Below are 21,540 nucleotides of genomic sequence, written 5' to 3' on the forward strand. Positions count from 1 at the left end.
CTCAATACTCCTCAAAGATTTGGGAGGAAAGACTAATCAAGGACATCAAGTCGAATGCCAACCAGTTGAATCATAGACAGGTCACCTCTGAATCATTTTTAGTGGGTAAGCTTCTAAGATGTTACTTACAGGATAGCTGAATTTATCTGTTCTGTTTCTTGCTAGGTACTTGTTAATTGGCAGCAACACGAATGAGTAAGAGTGTTAATGTGTCCTCTTTGCCCAGCTCCTTGACTGAGAAGAGTTGTCTGGATGAAGGCAGGTGTCTTTGGGAAATAAATTCTTTCATTTTATACTAGAACATGGAACTAGAATAGAGTGTATTACCAAGACACTTACAGCCAATGCTGGGCTGATCATCCTACTAGATAGCGGTGGGATTTGTTGGCCAAAATAAATCTTACAGATCAATAATGAAAGTTTTTTCTCTAATTATCTGCTCAAATCAGAGACAATCTCTTATTCTGCAGAAAAATTATACACAACTGACTTCTAAACCAGTGCTTTTCTAGGTAGCATTAGGCAGTTTTTCAATTATCTTTAGTAAAGATAATGAAATATTAGTACCTCTGAACAAGGAGCTATGAATCTTGGAACACTGTGCAATCTGCCAACAAAGAGTTGATTCTAAGTTGGGAAAGCCAGCACAAGTAATATAGGTGTATTCTTGCAAGGGAGGATTGTCAAGAAACCTGTTACTCTCTCATTTCTAGCCTGGGAGAAGAAATAAAAGAAAAAAAAAAAAAGTCAGCAAATATCTTAAATATACCTGAGGTAAATATTGGAAAAAGAGAAGACCTAAGTGCCAACAGTACTCTTTGCAAGATGAAATAATTTTGCAATGCTCACAAAGAAGTGAAGAAACAGTTGTCTGATACCCAGCCCATGAACTGCAGAAACGTGGAGTAAACATTCTGTTGTCCTTTCTTGTTGAGACATAGAATCATAGAATCGTTTACTGCAGGCATCTGGACTATGACTTAGCCAGGCCTATTCCAGACCTGTGCTCTTCTTCCTCCACATACCCATCCTCATAGTCTACAGAGGTTTGTGTTGGCATTCAGCTGCAAGATGGCTCTTCATACCTCAAGAAGTCATGGACAAAGGCAAATACAAACCTAGGCACCACTGGATGATGCAGTAACTAAGCGCCTCTGCTAATCTCACAAGTATTTGGGTGGTATTTTATCAGGCATCACTGGTATATGAAGATTAGCATTTTTAACACACTGAAGGAGGCTCAGAATTAGTCATTTGAGTATAGATACAAGATTCATGGACACACAAATCATTACCATAGAAGTGAGGGTGAGAACAATACCCTAACAGTCAAATGTGCCTAAGCCACTTTACCATGGCCAAGGGAAGGTAGGAGTTTCACCTTAATGGCTCAGGAGGCCTTCTGTGAGCACACAGCTCCTTCCCACAAGCTAACACAGCTTCTTCCCTGCTCCCAAATCTGAGGCAGGAGATGCAAGTATCAAGTCGTTCACATAGCACTCCAAAGTACAACTTACCACTAAACAGCGTCCCTATTGTTTGTATGTATTTTAACCAATCTAAACCAGAGGAGAATAGTGCTGGAAGGGAACTCAGGAAGTCCTTTAGTCCAGGCCTCTGTCCCCATTCAGCACACATACTGGATGTCAGCCTAGTACAGCAGGCTTAGTGCCACTTGTTCTCAGGTTTCCAGTGACACATCTCATGTCTTCTGCAGCACTGCACTGTCTGAGAGTTTAGATCACATCTGATTTAATTATCTACCAATTCAATTTATACGTGTTATTCTTTAGATTCAGTTTTCACAGCAGGTAAGGCAGATAATTCCCTTTCCTATAACTGCCCTTACTTATCCATATGACCACTTAGCTTAAAAAAAAAATCAAAACCAACAGAATATTGAATGGTGGTCCAGTTAGTGGATTTTCTGCTTCTCAGTCCTTTCTCTTCACATTTGAGTATTTGCTTCTCACCTCAGTTGGTGACCCAGATTCTCTCTCGTAAATGGCAAGCCAGTCTCATCACAAGTCTTGTACTCTGCTTAAATATCTGGGGAGGACGTTTGCATTTTCACAACAACATGACACTTGAGTCACATTTTTCTGGTGTTCAGCTTTGGCCTCCAGTTCCTTTTCCATCTAAACAAGTTCTTCCCCTTCCCCTTCATTTTCCACTTCTGCTGTTAGTCACTGCTGTCTTCACACTAAGCATTTCTTCCTTGCACCATGCCCTTGTCTTTCCTCCTGGGCTATTTCAGGCTGTCAAGAACCTTGCAAATTCTCGGCCTGTGCTTCAGTGTACATGGAGTCAGTCCCAACTTGGTGTTATCAAAAAGTTTAATAAACGAATTCAGTAAGTCCACCTCCTTTCAGGAAGGCAGTTTCAAATTCTCATTAAATTTTTAAAAAATAATCTTCCATCAGAACATTTAAGCTTTTGCCAGATCCTTATGCAACACATTTTTTGAGATACTGGGCCAGAGCTTATCGAATTCAGCTGGAGACAGAAACAGACATTTGCAGTTATGAAGATTTTACTGAGAATACCTGGCAGGGACTAGATGGTATTTATTCAATCAGGCACTTCTGCATCTGCCTGCTTGTCCCCCTGTATATCTTAATCTCTTCAAGGTTTGTTGGAACAATGCATAACACAAAGCACAATGTGAAACTTGAACCTAGTAATGCAGAGATGGCTCCTGCCTCAAGAATTTGCCTCTGATTCAGTACAGTAAATAAGGAGTTTGATGGGGAACACAGTGACCATGGTGGGCCACCCAAGGCTCAGATAGCTCCTAACTATGCACAACAACTCCAGGTGCCAAAACTACTACCAGATGGTACCTTGTTTTACACATGAGAAATGAACACTCAAAGTAATTTGAACCAGAAGGAACTCGCAGGGCACCTATGAAATAGAAAGGTAACAAGAAGACAGCGCTATTTCCCCATCGCTTTGTGATAGCAGTGAGGTTCTCCATGGCTGAGGGGAGGGCTGGCAACCAACAGCCAGAGCTGTAGGAACAAGGTACAGAGAGCCCAGAGCCCTTGGGAAGTGGGCTACAAAAGCGACCCAAACAAGCACTGCCATATTCCTTCTCAACACCTTTTTTTGTAGAAAAGGCATTACAGAAAGTCATGGCTTTTTGCCAGTGTTTTTGGTTGTTTCAAGGAGCTGCTGCCAGTGCCCCAGGGGCACCACCATGCCTGATTGCCCCTGCCTCACAGCCCAGGGCCTCACATCAACCCCCAGGACCGTCAGCCCCTGCCCCAGCAGGGCCAGGCTCCAGCTCCCCACAGCCCTGCCCAGCCATGGCTGTGGCTGAGCCAGGCTCAAATCCTGACCCAGCCTCAGCCTGTTCCCAGGGAGATGCCTGGTGCCCAGAGCTGCCTCAGTGCCCTCGGCTGCAATTGTCCTGGCTGGGGTGGTAGGACAGGCCCCATCCACCAAGCCCTGCTCTGACAGTCCCCCATGAGGAGCCCTCTGACTCCACAGGGCACAGTGACAGGGGGCTGCTGTAGAAGTTTGACAAGCTGTTTTAGACTATCACTGATGTCAGTTTAAGTGTGAGTCACCACCCAGAAGTACAGAAGCAGATGAAGAAAGGTCTTTTTTTGAAAGGGTCATTCGTTATTTATCAAGTACAACCCCATCAAGTGGAAAAAGCAAGATGTCATTTACTCCAAAACTCATAATTCTTTTCCCAATGGGGGAGATTCGTGATGTGCTGAAAGCCACCTCCTTCCCTTACCCTTAAAAGAAAGGGCTGTGATTATTTGCAGCAATGTTAGCACCATGAAAATAGCTACAGATCACTCAAAGACACGCAAAGTCTTAGTGCTTAATTTCTTTTAATCTCAAAGACAATGATGAGAGGGAATTAATGCAGACTTCACAAGTATAAACCTTCAGACACTGTATTTTACTACATAATAGGACAAGTAAGGAATAACTACAAACCCCAGGAAATTGGGGAAAGTCTTCAGTTTTAGCAGATCTTCTCATTTAGTAATCCCATTCAAGAACACAGTCCAGCAAAGCCCTTTGAAATACAAAAGAAGAATTTATATCCACCTATGTATTTATATTAATAATGCAACATATCCAACATGACAGATGTAAGAGCATCTTACATTTTTCAAGATCATCTTGGGAATTTCTTGCCCCAAACCAAAGGTAGTTCATTTTTGCCAGGCTGCTGCAGCAAGTGAGCCAGCACCCTGTCCTCTGGGGAAGACTGACCGCCTCTTTCTTGCCTTTCAGTCCAGCTGAACTGTTTTCCCAGTACTGGGGCAGAGTAAGTAATCCTAGATCCCCATCACAAATGCCACAAGCCATATGCACAAGTGCATACATGCATGAGTTTCAATACATGTAACCTCTTCCAAGTAGTTTTTCAGGGCGTGAACTGACAAGATTACCGTTGTTCAATGTCTGTATCAGTAGGGTGCACCCAGCAGCAGACAGCACAGTGACATCAATGGGAACAGCCAAACGCTGACCCCAGACTGCACACCTACAAGAGCTACCCACTGGGAAGTTAGCCAGTATCTACCTTCCAAAAAAAGCAGAGATGATTATACATACTAGATAGTCAGACTTTCCACAACAGTGAATTTTGTAAATAACTTACAGAAATAAAGATATTCTCATTTTTCCCTCCAATTTAATCTTCTATACACACCCACTTCTCTGACATATGTAATCAGAAATGAGTCACACTTTTAACAGCAGCTGCTTTAAGTCTTTTTTTCTGCTTTTTCTTCACCAGAAATAACAGAATCACAGAATCACAGAATTGGCTAGGTTGGAAAAGACCTCAGAGATCATCAAGTCCAACCCTTGGTCCAACTTCAGTCCATTTACTAGATCATGGCACTAAGAGCCATGTCCAATCTCAGTTTAAAAACCTCCAGGGACGGTGAGTCCACCACCTCCCTGGGCAGGCCATTTCAATGCCTGATCACTCTCTCCGTAAAGAACTTCTTCCTAATATCCAGCCTAAACTGCAGCCCCATTCACCAGTACTCTCTGGGCCCGGCCCTCCAGCCAGTTCTTAACCCAGCAGAGAGTGCACTTGTCCAAGCCACGGGCTATCAGCTTTTGAAGGAGTATATTACGGGAGACAGTGTCAAAGGCTTTGCTGAAGTCTAGACAGACCACGTCTACAGCTTTCCCCTCATCCACTAGGTGGGTCACCTGATCATAAAAGGAAATCAGGTTGGTCAGACAGGACCTGCCCCTCCTAACACTTCAATTTGTGACCACTGATGGGCTCACGGTATGTTTTATCTCAGTCCAGTAATCTTCCTGTCCAATACACAGCTAATTCCCCCAGTCCATATAGATGTACAAGATATTCTTTGTTTCAGTGTCTCCTATGTATCCCTCTCAGACATGATTTTTGCATCCTTACAGTGTGCATCATTGACTACACTTCAGTTTGCCCAGTTTTCAACTGCACAGCTACAGCTTTGTATTGCTTGCTGAATAGAAGTTGCTTGGTTTTGTTCTTTGTCCTTTTAAATGGCAAATATAGTTTGTCAGTACAGGTCATGCGAGTCCCTCATGCTGTCCAAGAAAGCAGAATTGAAAGCATGTTTTCTATAATATCATGCACTGTTAATATCAGTTGTCTTCAGAGAAATTCAGGAGATAATCCAGGAGTAATTTATACAGAATCAAAATAAGGTAAGGAGCCTTCCAAGCCTTTTTCCCTGCAGTCTCTCAATCAAGGAGTTCTGGCATTGTTTTTCAAAGATGCACTCAGTTATGTGTCTGTTCATGTTCAGATAGAGCCAGTGACTGATTAACATCCTGTTCTTTAAGGAATATGAAGTGGGAACTTGGATAAGCTCCTAGAAAGGATGCCTTGCCACAAGGAAGCAAGACATCAAATGCTAGTATTCTCATGTGTTTGTCTCAGCCATGCACTCCTTTTGAGTCCATCTGTTTTGCTTCCTAATAAAATGCCCAATTCTTGGCAGTATTCAAAAGGATGTGGTATCTTAGGAGTCATATTACACTGACCTCTAGACAAGATGTGTCATTGTATCCATTATTACCTTCCCTTTGGGAAGCACCTAGTATCTCCAAACTGCTAAATCCAACTTCTTCAAAATTTTGAAGGCTTGAGCATGGGAGGGAAACAAAACGCTCACATGAATAAGCACACCTGAGAGAAATTTCCAGCTTCTTTTTAGTCTACAGCATTCTGGACAGCTTCCTGTGACCTAGCAGTCTGTACAAAATTAGCAAGTCAACTCCACTATTAACATCCTCGTTAGACTCAGCAAGGAAGTTAATTTCCTCTCCAGGTTGACTTGGAGGTATGCAGATGATGAAATTATTTGCTGTACTGTTTCTGTGATGTTGACAAAAGGACAAGAGTACCTGTAGGAACTAATCTACTTCTTTTAAATGACCCCATCAATAGGTGCAAGGGGAAAAGACTCATTTGATGCAGTGACAGATCTAGGAGTAAATATGCTTTTTCTCTGTAAAAGGCTAGATGGTGTGTGTGGAAAAGACCTTGATCTGCAGTGCTTATCGGCTTTAATGTTTAAGTACTGACCAAAACTAGTTCTCCATATAAAAGCAGAGTAGAACAGCTTTCTCAATGAGGTTCATCAACACTGGGTTATTCCCCAAATGCATGTTCAATTGCAGAGGTATACGCAAAAGGAGGAAAGGAACACAGATAGCTAAGTTGCACTAAATTTTAGAATCAATAAGGCTGCCATGTCACTTGCAACACTTCAGTGATGATGGAAGCGGGAAAATGTGCTCTAAATCCAGTAAAACCACCTGAAGAGCTCACTTAGATTTCTTAACATGTATTCAGATATTAAACCTTTGCATAATTCACTTATTTAACAAAACATCGAACATTTAAGTCATCCTATAAACAATCCGAAAAGTAGCAGTGTACATCTTTGTGATGCATCATGACAACATCACAACACTTCTAGGAAGGTAAGTCATTTCTACTTAGAATGGAAGAACAGGTTCTATAGACAGGCAGTTTTTTTCCAGTATTTTCCATGGTTGTGCAAGGCAAAAGCGGCTAATTTCTCTGATGACATAAGTAAGCAAGAACAAGTCACATCAGCAGCACTTTATCCACTTACAGTCAGAGAATTTGACCCAGATATTTCTGAAGCAGAATCTGTCATAAGCAACTAAACAGCTTTCATAGCTTTTCTTCCACCTCTGGAGTCTTTGAGTACTGACCTCAATCTAACAAGACTAAAGCCTTCAGATTTGACTCAGGACTTGAATCAAGATCACCACCACTGTGAGATGGTGACCCAGCCTGACCCAAGTGCTCTTCCTCCAGCCGCCCTGCTGCTGGAATGCTGCCTTGCCATCTCCCGTTTCCACACTCTTGGGAACAGCATGTGCATTGGATCTCCCCCTACACTCTCTGCCCAGTTATGATTATAGCCATTCTAATCACAGCTAACAGCCTTTCTCCCCTTACCTGTATCACTTTCCTCTCCTTTGACTATTTAACATTAACTGAATTGTTTAGCTCTGCTAAAAATATATAGAATACAAGTCAAATTAACAACTCCATGCTTTGTCAATATGTATTGTATTGTATGATTCACTGGAGACTGACTTGAAGAAACTAAATTAATTTTGCTTATTTAACACTCATAAAATAACGCTACTGAAAAAAATTCAAGCAAGAGCGAAGTCTTATCAGCTGACATGCAAACAGACAGTTATTAAATATAAGAAAAACCTTTTTTTACTGTGAGGGTAGTCACAACCTGGAATTAAAAGCTGTGCCTTGCTTCCTGGAGTTTAGTTGGAACATGCAGACTCATTTCATCTGTCACATAACATACCCTCCCTTGTGCAGATCATCTCTCATATGGAGCCATGACAGAATAAATGACTGTTTCACATAACCTGGTCTTTTTTGAAAGGAACGTTCTCATTTAAAAAAAAAGCTTCAAATGTTCATTTAAATCTCTTCAAGATGACAAGGAAAGCCTGATTACTAGACATGATCTATGCAGCTTCTCCCTGAGAGCATGCTGTTCTACTGGAGCATGTTCTTCAAAGATGGTAACTTAGAGCACATTTAGTGTTTCAAATAAATAGTCTCGAAATCCACAAAAAGCTAGTTACACTCTCTAAATCTAGCCTGAAGAGGAGCTGCTATGCTCTTTTAGCAAGGAATATTCTTAACACTTTGTCCTCAGTTCTAGGTTTAAGGACACAGTTTGGAGGGCATAGAAAATTAAGAAAACAGAATCACCAATTGGCTGTAGTTTTGAGGACTTCAGCATTAACTTTTGCTCAGACTTCTCTGCTATTGCTGCCATGGTAAAATATTATCCCTAACAATAGGAAGTGCTCTTACATCTGAGGTCTAGTTTTCTGGTTATTGAACTATATGGATATAGGAAGCATTGGACCCTAGAAAGAGAATGCCAGCTACCCCAACTCAGGAATATCAAGCTGCAGCAATACAAGGATATTTGCACCTTCTAAGATCCTCCACAAAGAAAGACCAGAACCAATAGCAGCTCTGTGCGTTACAGAACATCTCCTGGCCAGATTATTGAGCTAATAAGGGAAAGCACCACCCAGAGCCACCCCATTCTTGAAGGAAAGAAGAGCACACCCATTAAGTCAGAGGCAGAAGCAACCAGCAATCAAGGGTTTGCACTGAGATACTGGCACTTACTAGCTTGTCACTAAAGTAATAACAGTTGCTCACTCAACTCTCTTCATTTCCATTTTGCTCTCCCTATCCCAGCAGCAATTCATTCTCTTATTCTTTCTGCACTGCCACAACTGCCTCTGTCCTGGCCTCAGAGGAAGGGAAGCCAGAGCAACTCCACCAACCCCTCCTTCCAGAATCAAAGTACTGTTTGGGCAGAGGTCAGACCTCCTTTCCTAGAAGTCTATCTATTTGTAGGTTCACTTCCCAACAAATCAATTCTGCTTCCCCCTCACAGCGAAGTTTTGGAGAGAAGGGAGATGCAAAAATCATGCCTGGATCCAATATTCAATTATGAATACCATCATCACACACGTTGAGCAAGCCACAAACCTGCCGTAGCCAGGTAATCTCTGTGAAGGGAAAGCATTTCACCAACTGCCTGCAAGACTTCCTACACACTGATCATATCCCAGTACCTCAGAACTCATGTTACTGCTTTGCTATTTGTGACAGGCACTTGAGCTCCCATTTCCTCAACCTATTTTAATCAGAACTACACAGAGCCACTAGTTATCAGTTTAAAAAATCAGGGCATCGCAATATGGTTGGGATTTTTCTCAGCAACTAAAGAGAATGATTTCTCAGAGTAGCTTAACTGGAAATAACATGAAGTGCCAGCAAGCCATCTGTTCTAACCTCCATGTTAAAAAGTTAACAGCTATTTTAGATTTCCACAAAGGAAGTCAACTAAAGCTATTCATGTTTGGTCCCCCACTCCCTTTGGGCAGTCTAAACACTCACTATTTTTATTAAATGCAACAGAAACAACAGTAACTGGAGATCCCTTAAAAAGGGGCAGAAAACAAAGTCATGGACACAAGCAGCACAGCGTTGTGTAGTGATACCATCCAGTAGTCACTTGTCTTTCGATACACAAGTCAATCCAGACCTTTCCAGTTTCGTCAGAACCTGCCACATGGGCAAGGCAGGCATCACCATGAACACAGGCAGTGACTGACTACAGATTGAGGCCATACTGAACCATCTAACACTGCCAGCACCCCTCAGCACACCTGGGCCTCTGGGATATTTTAGAGATGAAGTATCAGCTAGCCTGTCTGTGATCAGGACTAATTCTAGGGATGGATACAATAATTTTTAAGACATTGGTATAATATAGAAGGTGGCAAGGAAAAGACAGTATTCAGTAACTTACTTCTAGGGAAAAAAAAAAAAAAGGAAGTGATAATATTTCCTACTTCTAATTAAAAAGACCAAAAGACCACAAGAGTTTCATAAGTGGCTTTTCAGTTTTTTCTTAGGAGCTTTAAGTCATTCTTATTAACTAACTTAAATCTTTTTCTCCTCTGCACTTTCCCTTTCATGAAGGGGCAGTCTCCCAAGCCAAATGGCGTGATACTTGGTTTGATCCTAGTCTGATTCAATAATTTCTTTCCAGCACTGATGTAGCTGAAGTCTCTTCAGTCCACAAGGACATTTGTTTTCTGGCATCAGATGATGAAAAGTATTGTCACTAGGATTCCTGTCTTGAGATTTTGACCAAAATGCTGCACTTGGAAGTTTTCATGCTACCCTAGTATAAGTTTTACCTCAGTCTCATGAAGGTCTCTTCCTTCTAAGCTCAGAGACTTCCAAGAAAGCATTCTCACATCCAACACATCTGAACTGAGAATACAATTTTATTAGTGCTCTGTGTCTGACCAACCCTCGTAGTCCATTAGTGACTGAAAGATGTGCTGTCACTGCAAGGGACAGCTGCCTGCACCTCAGTGGAGACCTCTTCCTCAGTGTTTATGGATCTGAACTCTTTGGTCAGAACAGTGTCCAATGAAGTACAATGGTGCCAGTACAAGTATGCTTTGCACAACTCCAATTATGATATATGTGTGGCCTAAAACCAGATGATCTGCCAACTAGAATTAGAGGAGCTTAGTTATATATTATACAATGCTTAGAATTTGAGTGGTCAAAAAAAAACATGACAGAGGGTACATGTTTCACACATATCAAAGCATAACACTAAATGAACTTCAGCCAAACCAAATCACCATGCTATGAACAGCATGTAGCATCTGTCATCATCAACAGAATGAAAGAGCAGCAGCAATCTCTTCTCCAGCTATTACAAGGAGGAAATATTCACAGCAATACCCATACACCTTCCTCAAGAGACATCTGCATCTATTTCTGACAGCCATAAACCAGACTCCTTTATTTCAAAGGAAATATGAATTCCTGAATTAATAGGTCATCGACTTAATTATTTTCCAAACCAGCATTAAAACACTAATCCCACTTCTCTCTATATTAAAATGGTATTAAGGTATAAAGGAAAATATACAAAGGCATAAGCCAGCAAAGGCAGAGAAATTAAGTGATAATTAATGCTGAAATAGCATGAAGCCTATAGTCCAGAACTCAATCTTAGATACACTTATGAATAAGAATCATCAATAAAACTTGCAGAGTTCTTTAAAGAGTCACGTCAGAATGATATTTAAATATTTTACAGTGTCTAGCTATTTCTAGAGGTAAATGCAACTTCTATTTGCACAACTGTCAGAAGCAAGACAGAACTGGGCTCCAGTGCTACCTCCACCTTACTTCCCCACAAGCTCCTTCCTCAAATTGATTTCTACCTGTCCCACTGCTAGCAGCAGTCTTCTGCATTTATATTTTCATAGCAAAATGAAGGAATTAAACTCTATACACACAAAAATACACAAAAAAAAAAACCAACCAAAACAACCTAAACCAAACCACACATCAACAGTGAAGACAAGCAACATTAAGACAGGCAAGCCATCAGCTCAGCTGAAGATGACAGTAATCATCACATCCTGTTCTGAGATGGAAATGTTTTATTTCACATCCCAGCTCTTCCTAACAATTAGTTTTTCTTAGCAAAGCCTCACGGCTACACAGTTAACTTGGGTGTTGATGTCTGTGGACAGATATAACAGCTCTGGTGGAAAATCAGTGGTGCAACTTGCTACACAAGCCAGTCCATGGATATCTCAATGCTGTGCACCGCTGCTGAATGTCGTGTCATGTCAGTTCATCACTCTCTTCAACTTCACTCTGGCCAAAAGCCATGCAAGAAGGGTTAAGGTTAGGGACAGCTGCACAGAAAGCCTTGCAGCCAGAGGGAATCCCAGTCCCATTTCCAGAGCCCTTCTGCACAGCAGGTCACCTACACAGCCCAGATCCGCACTTTCCCCACCTGTAAGCAGGCACGAGGAGCCACCTGCCACACCAGAGCACCGCCAAACACGGGTGCTGCGCAGCACACTCTGCTCCGAGGAGATCCCGCCCGCTCCCCGCCGGCATCCTCGGAGCTGCTGGCGCTCGGGGCACCGCTACAGCGCCGGGAGGGCACGCCGGTGACTAAGCAGACGCGGCCTCCCCTCGCCCGCCCGCTCACTGCCTGGGCCACGCTCTCCCCGCACCAGCGCGACCGGCCCTGGACACCAGCGATCTGACAGCAGGGCTGTTCCCGGGAGGGCACCGCGCAGGAGGCACCTGCCGTCTCCCCCGAAGCCACGGGCCGGGCACCAGCCCAGGCCGTCAGCCGGGCCCGCAGGGGCTTCCCTTCCCGGCACTGCCGGGCACGGCTGCGCCGCGACCCAGGCCTCGGCGCCGCGCTCCTGGCACCCCTGCTCCCAAGGGCCGCCCGAAGCCGCCCGGCTCCACCGCTCCCTGCCCCGGCAGCCCGCTATCCGCCGTACCGCTGCCATCCTTGAAGTGAGGGGGTGGGACGTCTCGCAGCGACCGGGTCCAGCCCCCCTTCTCCGCTTCCTCCTCCTCCTCCTCTTCCATAGGGCCGAGGCCGCCCGGGACAGCGCAGCTGCCGTCGCCGCCGACCTGCCGCTGCCGCCGCCGCTCCGCCGGGGTGGCCGCCGCCCTGGGGACGCGGCGCCGGGCCACCCTGCCCCGCGGGCTCGGCCCTTCAGGGCGCCCCTCGTCCTCCTCGTCGTCCTCCTCGTCCTGGGAAGAGGCGGCGGAGCGGGAGTCGGCCGAGGTGCTGTAGAAGGGGTTCCCGCTGCTATCCTGGCCCGACTCCCCGAAGACGTCGTCGGAGATTTGCAGGCTCTCGTAGCGGGAGCGGGCCGCCTCCAGCAGCGACAGCGCCTTCCTCCGCGCCGGCCCGCCGCCGCCCTCCGCCATCATCTCGGCCGCTGCCAGCAGCCGCCCGCGCTCCCCTCGGCCCGGCTCGGCCGGGTCCTGCGGCCGCAGGCAGCAGCCCAGCAGCAGGAACGTCTCGGGCACGGTGGCGGGCAAACAGGGAATGGGGGAAGCCCCACCACCGCCGGGGCTGAGCCCTGCCTCCCGCTCCCGCCCGCACCACCCGCCCCTGTGTGTGTGCAGGGACATGGGGGGAAGGAGCCAGCTCAACATCTCCAAGTACCACATCCAGCCAATTACCGCGGCACTCCAGGCCCGGGAGGTGGGGTTATATGGGCGCCGCGGGCCGGCGCGGGCCGCCCACCGTCCGCCCCGCCGCTCGCCGCCGCTCCACCCATTTAAAACTACAGCACCGGCTGCGGCGGGGTCGCTGCTGCGCGCCACCGCCGGAAGGGGGGTCCCTGAGCCGCGCTCGGCCCCGGCCCCGGCCCCGGCCCCGGCCCCGGCCCCGGCCCCGGCCCCGGCCCCGGCCCCGGCCCCGGCCCCGGCCCCGGCCCCGGCCCCGGCCCCGGCCCCGGCCCCGGCCGGAGCTGTCCGCCCGGCCGGGGTGCTGAAGCCGGAGAGGGCAGAAGCACGGGCGCTGGCGTCGGTGCCTGCAGGCCCCTCAGTAGCGACCGGTGTGTGGGAGGGAGTTGAAGGGCTCCCGCGGGCAAGGGGCCGCCGCGGGGGGCTGGATGCGGAATGCTCCGCAGTCGGGGCCTCCCCAGGGAGGAAAAAGGCGCTGAAGCGGGGCCCGGGTGGGTCGGGGTCTCAACGGCGTGGCTAGTGCCACACCAACTCGTCATGGCTTCACAGCAGGCAGGGCAGTAGGAACAGGGACATGGCAGTCAGAGCCCTGATGTCACTGCCCTAAAATAGGGCACAGAGCTGCAGCACTGGGGCGGCCCTTGAAGCAAAGGTGCTGGAGCACAGGACTGCAGGACACTTGGCACCTGGGCCCCACCAGCCAGGTGCTTGCTGGCTGCTGAACCTGCCACCCAGCTCAGGCGCTGGAGAGGCTTTGCACGGGCCTGGGGTGACACGCGTGGTCCTGTCCATTGCTGGACGCAGCACTGAGCACACCGCAGGTTGTGGTTTGGTTTGTCAGGCAAGTATGGTGTGAAGTAACCATTCTTCCAAAAGTGCCACTGATTTAAAAGCAATATGGTAGCAAAAGAAAAATGAGATAAGTGCCCTGATTGGGTTAGTTAAACATGATTCAGAAGTATCCCTGGAGCAATCTAAGGATTTCGTACATTAGCTGAAGCACCTTGTTGTACAGCAGTCAAAGCAGTCTGTCTGATGTTACAGGAATATTTGAAATCTCTGATCAAGGTTTATTATTATTACTATTGGCATCCCACTGTGCTGGTTACTGTACAAACACTCATTAAGAAGACAGTCCCTGCCTCCCTTCTCGCCGACAGCGATAGCAGCTATCAAGTCTACCCTTTCACAGCAGTGCTTTCAAAATAAACAGCAATCGGATTCTGTGGATTGATTTTATGCAGCTGAGGGTGGGGACATCATTTGCATTTTTTGATGCAACAGATTTTATAATACTGAATGTTTCTGTCTTTAAAAAACAAAACTTAATGTCCTTCTGATGGCTCTCAAGGACTGTAGCACAATCTGGAATATGATAAAAACTGGACTGTGTAGGTATTTAAAAGACTAAGCTTATGTTCTATGCAGAAATTTTTAAATTACCATTACTTCATTAAAACTTTAAAGTTCTATGTAGTGCATACAGCCAAATCCAGAGAAGAGAAAAGAATCCATCTCCTGTGCATCCTTAAGCAAACATAAAAGCTCAGTGTAATTTGAGGGGTGAGATTTAAACTACATTTCTACTCTGAAAAATCTTGTGTCTTGTTATTATATGAAAAAATTACTAAGTTTATATTCCTTTTCTTTTTCTTTTTTTTTTTTTTTTTTTTTTTTAGCTGCAGTCTCTCCCGACTTAGCCTGTAACTTGGGCATCACACTGCGTTTGTTTCGTCTCCCTGCTCACCAGAAATCACAGCTCTGTAGGCCAAACTATCCTTTTAATCTCATTCATGCCACTCTGTGTCTTCAGAATACACTGATAGGAAAGCATAAGTGGACTTGCAGAATTATTCTTGCTGGTAATGATAAGTGACCAGCCTGAACCTCATGAATCTCATTTGCTGGGCTGGCATGTAGAAAACCACAGATTACTCTTCACAAATGTTATCTGGTTTATATGAAGTCCCTTGGAAACAAAAAATAGTGGTGGCCTGTGTCAACCTTCTCACAAAATGTTTTTTAAGACTGAAAAAAAAAAAAAAACTTTATAGATGTTGAGACTTTCATTGTACTAGAGCCATTGAAATAAACGTTTGGTTTGTGGATGGATGGACTTCTCCATCCAGGTGATGTAGAATTCACTTCAGCATCCAGGTTCTATGGAAGTGTCCATAGACACTGAAACGTCTTTAAACTTGCTATTTTTCAGTGAAACACAACAGTGGGAAATACTGCTCTGAAGTCTGGGACAGAAAAAGAAGTTTTATCAGAGTGGGCTCCTGGAAAAATATTAATGGAAACAGTGCAGACACTGAAGAGACCCACCCAGACTTCTCTAGCTGCTGGTTGCAGCAAAGACAAATTCTCCCAACTCCTGCACACTTCACTCCAAAAGCTGACTCCCATTGCAGCTGTCTGAGACACACTGCCAGGACCTTCCTACCTAATGGTGTGCCAGATGTCAGAACTACAGCTTCCATTTTTTTGAAGGGAATTCTGGACACGAGATCTCTGGGGAGAGACCATATCAGCAGAGAGAGAGGCAGGACTGAGCCTTGCAGTTACCAATCCAATGTCATGTTTCAAAGATGGACTCTCCTGCCATGCACACTCATCGGCCTTTTGTTAGTGGAACTTTCCCCATTTTGTACAAAGAAAAGTAGCTTTTCTGCCTGTCCCACAAGCAGAGAGACTGCTTTAGTCTCTCATGCATGCATGGGAGGATAAGGTCACTTTTCTGAGACAGAACCATACAGTCTCCCACACAGGGCTGTGTGCCTAGGATTTTGGCTTGCCTTATGGTCTAACTCATAGCTGTGCATGTGTTCCTTTCAGACAAGCCATACAAACTGTTAACTGGATTACTGTAACCCAAAATGAAGGTGCTGCATTGTGAAAAATGCCATGTGTGACTTGCTAGTAGTCATTTGATCCCAAATCATTGTGGAGAGGCAGAGACAGTGCAAGTGGTTCTGAAAATGGTCTCATCAGGCCACTGAGTTTTTATGAACAATCAAGAAAAATGTCACCAGTGGTGGTTTGCAGTTGAAAGAACTAATTATATGAACCTAATAGAACATTATAAGCATAGCTGTGTTTTCTCCTTAATTACTTATACTTGTGTTTAGCTGCTAGAAAACAATACTAGAGTAAGCAGACTTTTGTATCCATAGCAACCTGTGGATCAACTTTTAATTTGCCTACAGAGAAAATGTTTATTGTTGCTTTATTTTTTCCTTGAATTTTTCTGTTTTTATTGTAACAGCAATGATGCCTTCTGTACACTCAGTCTGAACCTGATAAACTTCAAGGTTAAGACTATGATAGGCCTGAGCCTCTCATCCTTCATCCTTCGCTGAAGTCTTTAACACTTACCTTGCAGCCCCAGTGGCCAACTGTCAGTGGCTTATTCCTTAAACTTTCAACCAAGTGATAAAATATTTTGAGGAAGAGGCATGTTGGACCACATCATGCATAGGAGAGCCCACTGAGCAGCGTCTGCACTAGTGGTCAGATGGTCCTTTGTATTCACTTTGCAGAGTTTCAAACCTTGTCCTTCCATTGCAGTCAAAGGTTCCATAATCCCATTGCCTTGATCAGTAGGGTCTCTGCTGGGGGTGGGATTGGGCCCTTATTTAGTTTCTAAGTTGGGTTGCTGAGGAAGAGCACTTCATTTTCACTTTTGTCTGCTTTGGTGGTTCTGTAGCTCCCATAAATTGACTGTGGGTTGTCTGAAGAGCTCTTGCTGACAAACTGAACCACTGAAAGATGGCAAATCATAGATTTCTAACTCCTTCTTACCCACTTCCCTTTACAGTATTTAAAGATAGCTAGAAATGTGTCAGGGTTTTTCTTGTACTGCTATTCCACGTGTTTCAGGAAATCTCTTGCTGAAGACACACATACTACAAGAAAAGGATTGTGGCTGGTTTGAGCAGGTCTGTTAAACCAACATGCAATGTGATGGGTTTTAAAACTTAATAGGATAAGAAAAGAGAGGCATTGTGCCTGTAGTGAAAAGTCCTGAATTTCTCCCTTCTCAGTAACTTACTCTTCATATTTAAACATTAAGCTCTTTTAGGAACAGTCTTGTGCCATCTTTGCACAGTAGTTTACACTGTCAAACCTTGTCCCAGATCCAACAGAATATTGACATTTCTGTCTCCTGCCTAAGCTTCCTCACTTCCTGTTGATTTCACAGTTTGTAGACCTCCTAAGCCCTGGTGTGTGCCTAGTCCTTTCACAGCACAAGTAAATCAAGATGGAATAATATTTAATCAGGTTACAAAATTATAATTTTCTAATCCCCTGTTCTGAAAGTGCAGCCCAGAATCTGAATTTCAAACTGCCTTCCATCTCAATGCCCTCCCAAAAGGAGTCTGTAGAGTCAGAGTCAACTTGTTCGTCCAGTGTGAGGTCAATAAGCTCCAGTTCTATCTTCCACTATTGCACTGGCTCAGATGAACAGGAAAACTTGGGAAAAAGGCTTCATCAAGACTGAAAACAGCGATGACTTGGAGCCGGTGTATGGTTTGGTCCCAAGCCCCTGAGGAGAGGCAGGGAGCAGCTGTCCCATCCCTGGGAGAGATCGTGGATCAGGCTGTTTCTCAGCATGTCACCATGTGATGTCCCAACTTTACAGGGAAGAAATCAATACAGCTACAACCAGTCATGTTACATTGCTCTCCGTGCTCTGCAATCAAGGCTTCTGTATCAGGCCTGGCTGCATGGCACAGGGAAAAGCAGTTCCACAGGGCTTGATTTGCTACTGCACTGCCCTGTATAATACACTTATTTCATGTAGGGAGTTGTGGAGCTCTTTCTCCTCCTCCCTACAGTTCTCCTCTTGGAAGTTACATTAATAATAGATGGAGGTATTTTTCTTTTAAACTCATCAGGTATTTACAGCATATGGGATGTTCACAACAATAACAACACTTGTCTAGAAATTTTCTTTTTGCTTTCTGGTTTTCAGCTTCTTAGTAGTGTTTGATCCCTCTGTTTTTTGGATTGATATTTTATATTGCCCAAATATGATGTTAACTCAAAGCTCAAGGAAAATAGCAAGTTGCTGTTTTCAATTGAGAGAAAAGGAGCAAATAGATTTTTTTCTTATTATAAAAGGGACAGGTGATTTTTGACTCTTCTAACACTGAAACAGATGTGGGCTGAAATTTAAAATTTAGCAGGGAAATTTGAGTATTTCAGTGATTAAGACTTTTGATTTGTTTGGCTTAAGAGCCTTTGAAAACCATGTTCTGTGCATGTGCGTTACATTTTTAGCAAAAGCTGTATTATGAACAACTCTCACCTAAGCTCCAAAGGGAAATATAAGGTTTATTGCTCATGCATGCATTGAAGATTGGCTGTTTCATCAATAATTCATGGAGGGTCCAGAGAGTATGCTGCAACAGTCTGCAAAAGGCCTGTCTTGCCCTCTGGTGCGTTCATTGAGCAGAAGCTATATCCAGTAGGCCAGAAGCACAGAACTGTGCTGTCTCTTAAAAACCAGAGTACTCTAATGCTGCACTTATTTTTCCATTGAAAAACCACGCAGTTTTGAAATGTGCTTTTTGAAGGGCTGACCCCATGTGTACACACTTCATAGAAAGATCTGATAAGTAAGGCAGAGCCTCATGGCAGTGCTGTAAAAGGCTGCAGTCATAAAGTCAATGTTCTATAACAGCTTGTGTCCCCTACTTTGTAAATCACGTTCAGCTTTTGAGTAGAACCTAGGAAGTCCCTGGAGTAGCATCTGGAGGCTCTTTGTTTAGCTAGTTATTTCTATTAACACATTACAGGATGATTAAGTTTGCAGGGCATGACACACACAGCTAATGACAGAAACTTTGGTCCTCAGGACCTACAACTCACAGTCAGGGCTGTAATAACAGGTAACTCCTTACTGTGCAAATGGCACATTAAAACACACCTGCCTTTCTACCATCCACAACCCTGTTTGCTGCGAATGATAATTCCAGGTCTTATTCTATTTGCTTGTTAGGTCAGTAAAAGCATAAAAGCTTTTTTGGAGAAAGCCATGCTGTGACAACACATGAAGGAGGTGATTAGAGACCAGGATCTGGTCCAGGTTGGCTCCTCATTTGCTGTGTTTCATAGCATTTGCTTTGCCATGGCCATCCTTGCTTTATCGCCACTGGTCTGCAGATTTCCAAGTTCACCTTCTATAGACCTTCCTAGAAGGATAATTCAGCTGCCAAGTCAGGTGTCTGCCTGTCTGCCTGCCTGAGTGAAAGGGTACAGGCATATTCTGTCTATTTGCTCTACAGGCTACACCTGCATCTGTTCTTCTCATTGCAGCTCCAACTGGACAGTTCTTCAGCTACAGAATTTGCTTATGCTTTTTGTGTATCAGCTTGTAAATTTATCTTTCCAAGAAAGATGTAGAATGGTAATATAATTAAATATTATCAACATTCATCATTGATAATTAATATTTGATAATTAACAAATCATTAACCAATAGTATTAATAAACCATTAAAGTTTACAATAATGATATCATAAAATAAGTATAAGATGCTCTTGAAAAGCGGCCCCAAAGATGCACTAACATTGTGAATACTTTTTCTTGGAGACAGAAAACAACCCATAAATGGGTAGAAAAGCCACTATGCCCAAAACCAGTTCCTCGAGTTGCTTATCCTTGCTATCTAACATTGGTTTCCTTTCCTTTCCTTTCCTTTCCTTTCCTTTCCTTTCCTTTCCTTTCCTTTCCTTTCCTTTCCTTTCCTTTCCTTTCCTTTCCTTTCCTTTCCTTTCCTTTCCTTTCCTTTCCTTTCCTTTCCTTTCCTTTCCTTTCCTTTCCATTCTGGTTTTTAGCATCTTTTTCTAAAATGTCCTTTGAAGCCACCAGGAAATCCAGTATCCCATCTGGCAGTTGCCAAAATGCATTGATTGGTGTTATCTAGATATGTTCCAATCTGTCACCAACCTATGCTAAACTTTCTCATAAGAGATGACCTCTTTTTTTTTTGGTGCTAATAATTTGTCAGACAATTATAATCATATTGAAATGGGTAGTTCTTGCAAAGCAGTACAGGTTAGCAAAGTAAGATTAGACTGACACTCTGTTACATTTACTCAGCTTAAACACCAGATTAATTTCTGTTTTGGTCAAAAGTGGCCCTTTAATCACATTTTAGGAGATTCAACTTCTCTCCAGAGGGGAGCGGAAAAAAAAAAAAAAAAGAAAAAAATTGTCTGAAAAGGAAAAATATCTTCTGTATCTTCTGTATAGGGTGATTTGAATTGCTGAAGGGTCTTCCCACAGAAATGGGGAAGTCACAGTTAGTCACAGAATATGGCAGATGGCTGTTAGTCACCATTGAACTCAGAGAGTTTACCCACTCTGTTCAATCAAAATAGTCATGAGAGAGACCAGCTCCCAATTAACTCCTGCAAAAGAAGTCTTTCAGAAGTCATAATCTGATTATAAAAGAGAGCAATATTGAAAATGTGTGAGGGGACTGGGAAAAAGAAAGTAAGAGAGACTATTTTCATTAACAAAAATTATTGTTAATCTCAAAAATACCTTCTGTTTGACATCTGTTACCCTGTAGGAGATAATTTCTTTTTCCAAGTGAAAGCTGAAAGTTCAACCATCCCAAAATAAGTGGGCTTTGCTCTTGAGGGTAATTGAACATCTGCAGCAGTGAACGAAATGTACAAACACTTCCCAGCTCTCAGGATTTGGCCCATCAAATGGTCCTTTCAGGGCACGTCAATGACTGCTGGCTCCGCACACTCTGAATTTCTATTCTGAGATGCACCAATAGAAGCTACCAATTCCAGAAGCTGTAGTCCCTAAATAGCTTGTAATGTTGTTAGAAATAGCATATTTAAAAGACATCTGGGAAAAAAAAGTTTATATCCTCTGTCAGAAATGATTTATTTGTATGCCAGTTTTTCTCCAAGTATGCAGTCAGGATTCAAAAGAGGAGCATTTCCAAAGAGCATTGTCAAAATAAAAATCAGGCTTCTTGGTACTACGAGTTGGATAAAACTATTAACTGAAATGTGTTTTTAGGGAGTTCCTGCTATGCGATGATGAAAATAATTTTATGAAAATGAAAAAATAATACAAATCAGAATTTATGTTAGATTTATGCTCTCTTTTTTGTGTGTGTGGGGGATTGGTTTGGTTGTGTGTTTTTGTTTGGGTTTTTTTGTGTGTGGTTTTGTGTGTGTGGTTTTTGTATTGTTTTTGTTTTTGTTTTTTGTTTTCTTTTGTGTAGCTTAGGTAGTTTGATTAGTCTCTGTTACTTTCGTTCAGATGGGCATGCCCTAACAAACTCCCTTGCTTTTTCTCAGTTTGGTGATCTTCTCATGTGTTGGGTTCATTACATTTCAAGAGAAGCTTTATATTTTCTTTAAAAAGCC

The 21,540-nt window shown here is 43.9% G+C and overlaps 1 protein-coding gene across 1 annotated transcript in view; it reads right to left on the reverse strand.

The window, feature by feature from the left end:
- The window catches only part of PGBD5 (piggyBac transposable element derived 5), a 72,170-nt gene extending 59,050 nt beyond the window's left edge, over positions 1–13,120 (reverse strand). The window contains exon 1 of the mRNA XM_065834776.2: positions 12,433–13,120. Coding sequence (XP_065690848.2) covers positions 12,433–13,117 — 685 coding nt within the window. The 5' untranslated portion in view covers positions 13,118–13,120. The remainder of the gene's footprint in view (positions 1–12,432) is intronic.
- Between the last annotated feature and the right edge of the window lie 8,420 nt (positions 13,121–21,540).

Source organism: Patagioenas fasciata, chromosome 3, assembly GCF_037038585.1.
Source record: "Patagioenas fasciata isolate bPatFas1 chromosome 3, bPatFas1.hap1, whole genome shotgun sequence".
Lineage (NCBI taxonomy): Eukaryota > Metazoa > Chordata > Aves > Columbiformes > Columbidae > Patagioenas > Patagioenas fasciata.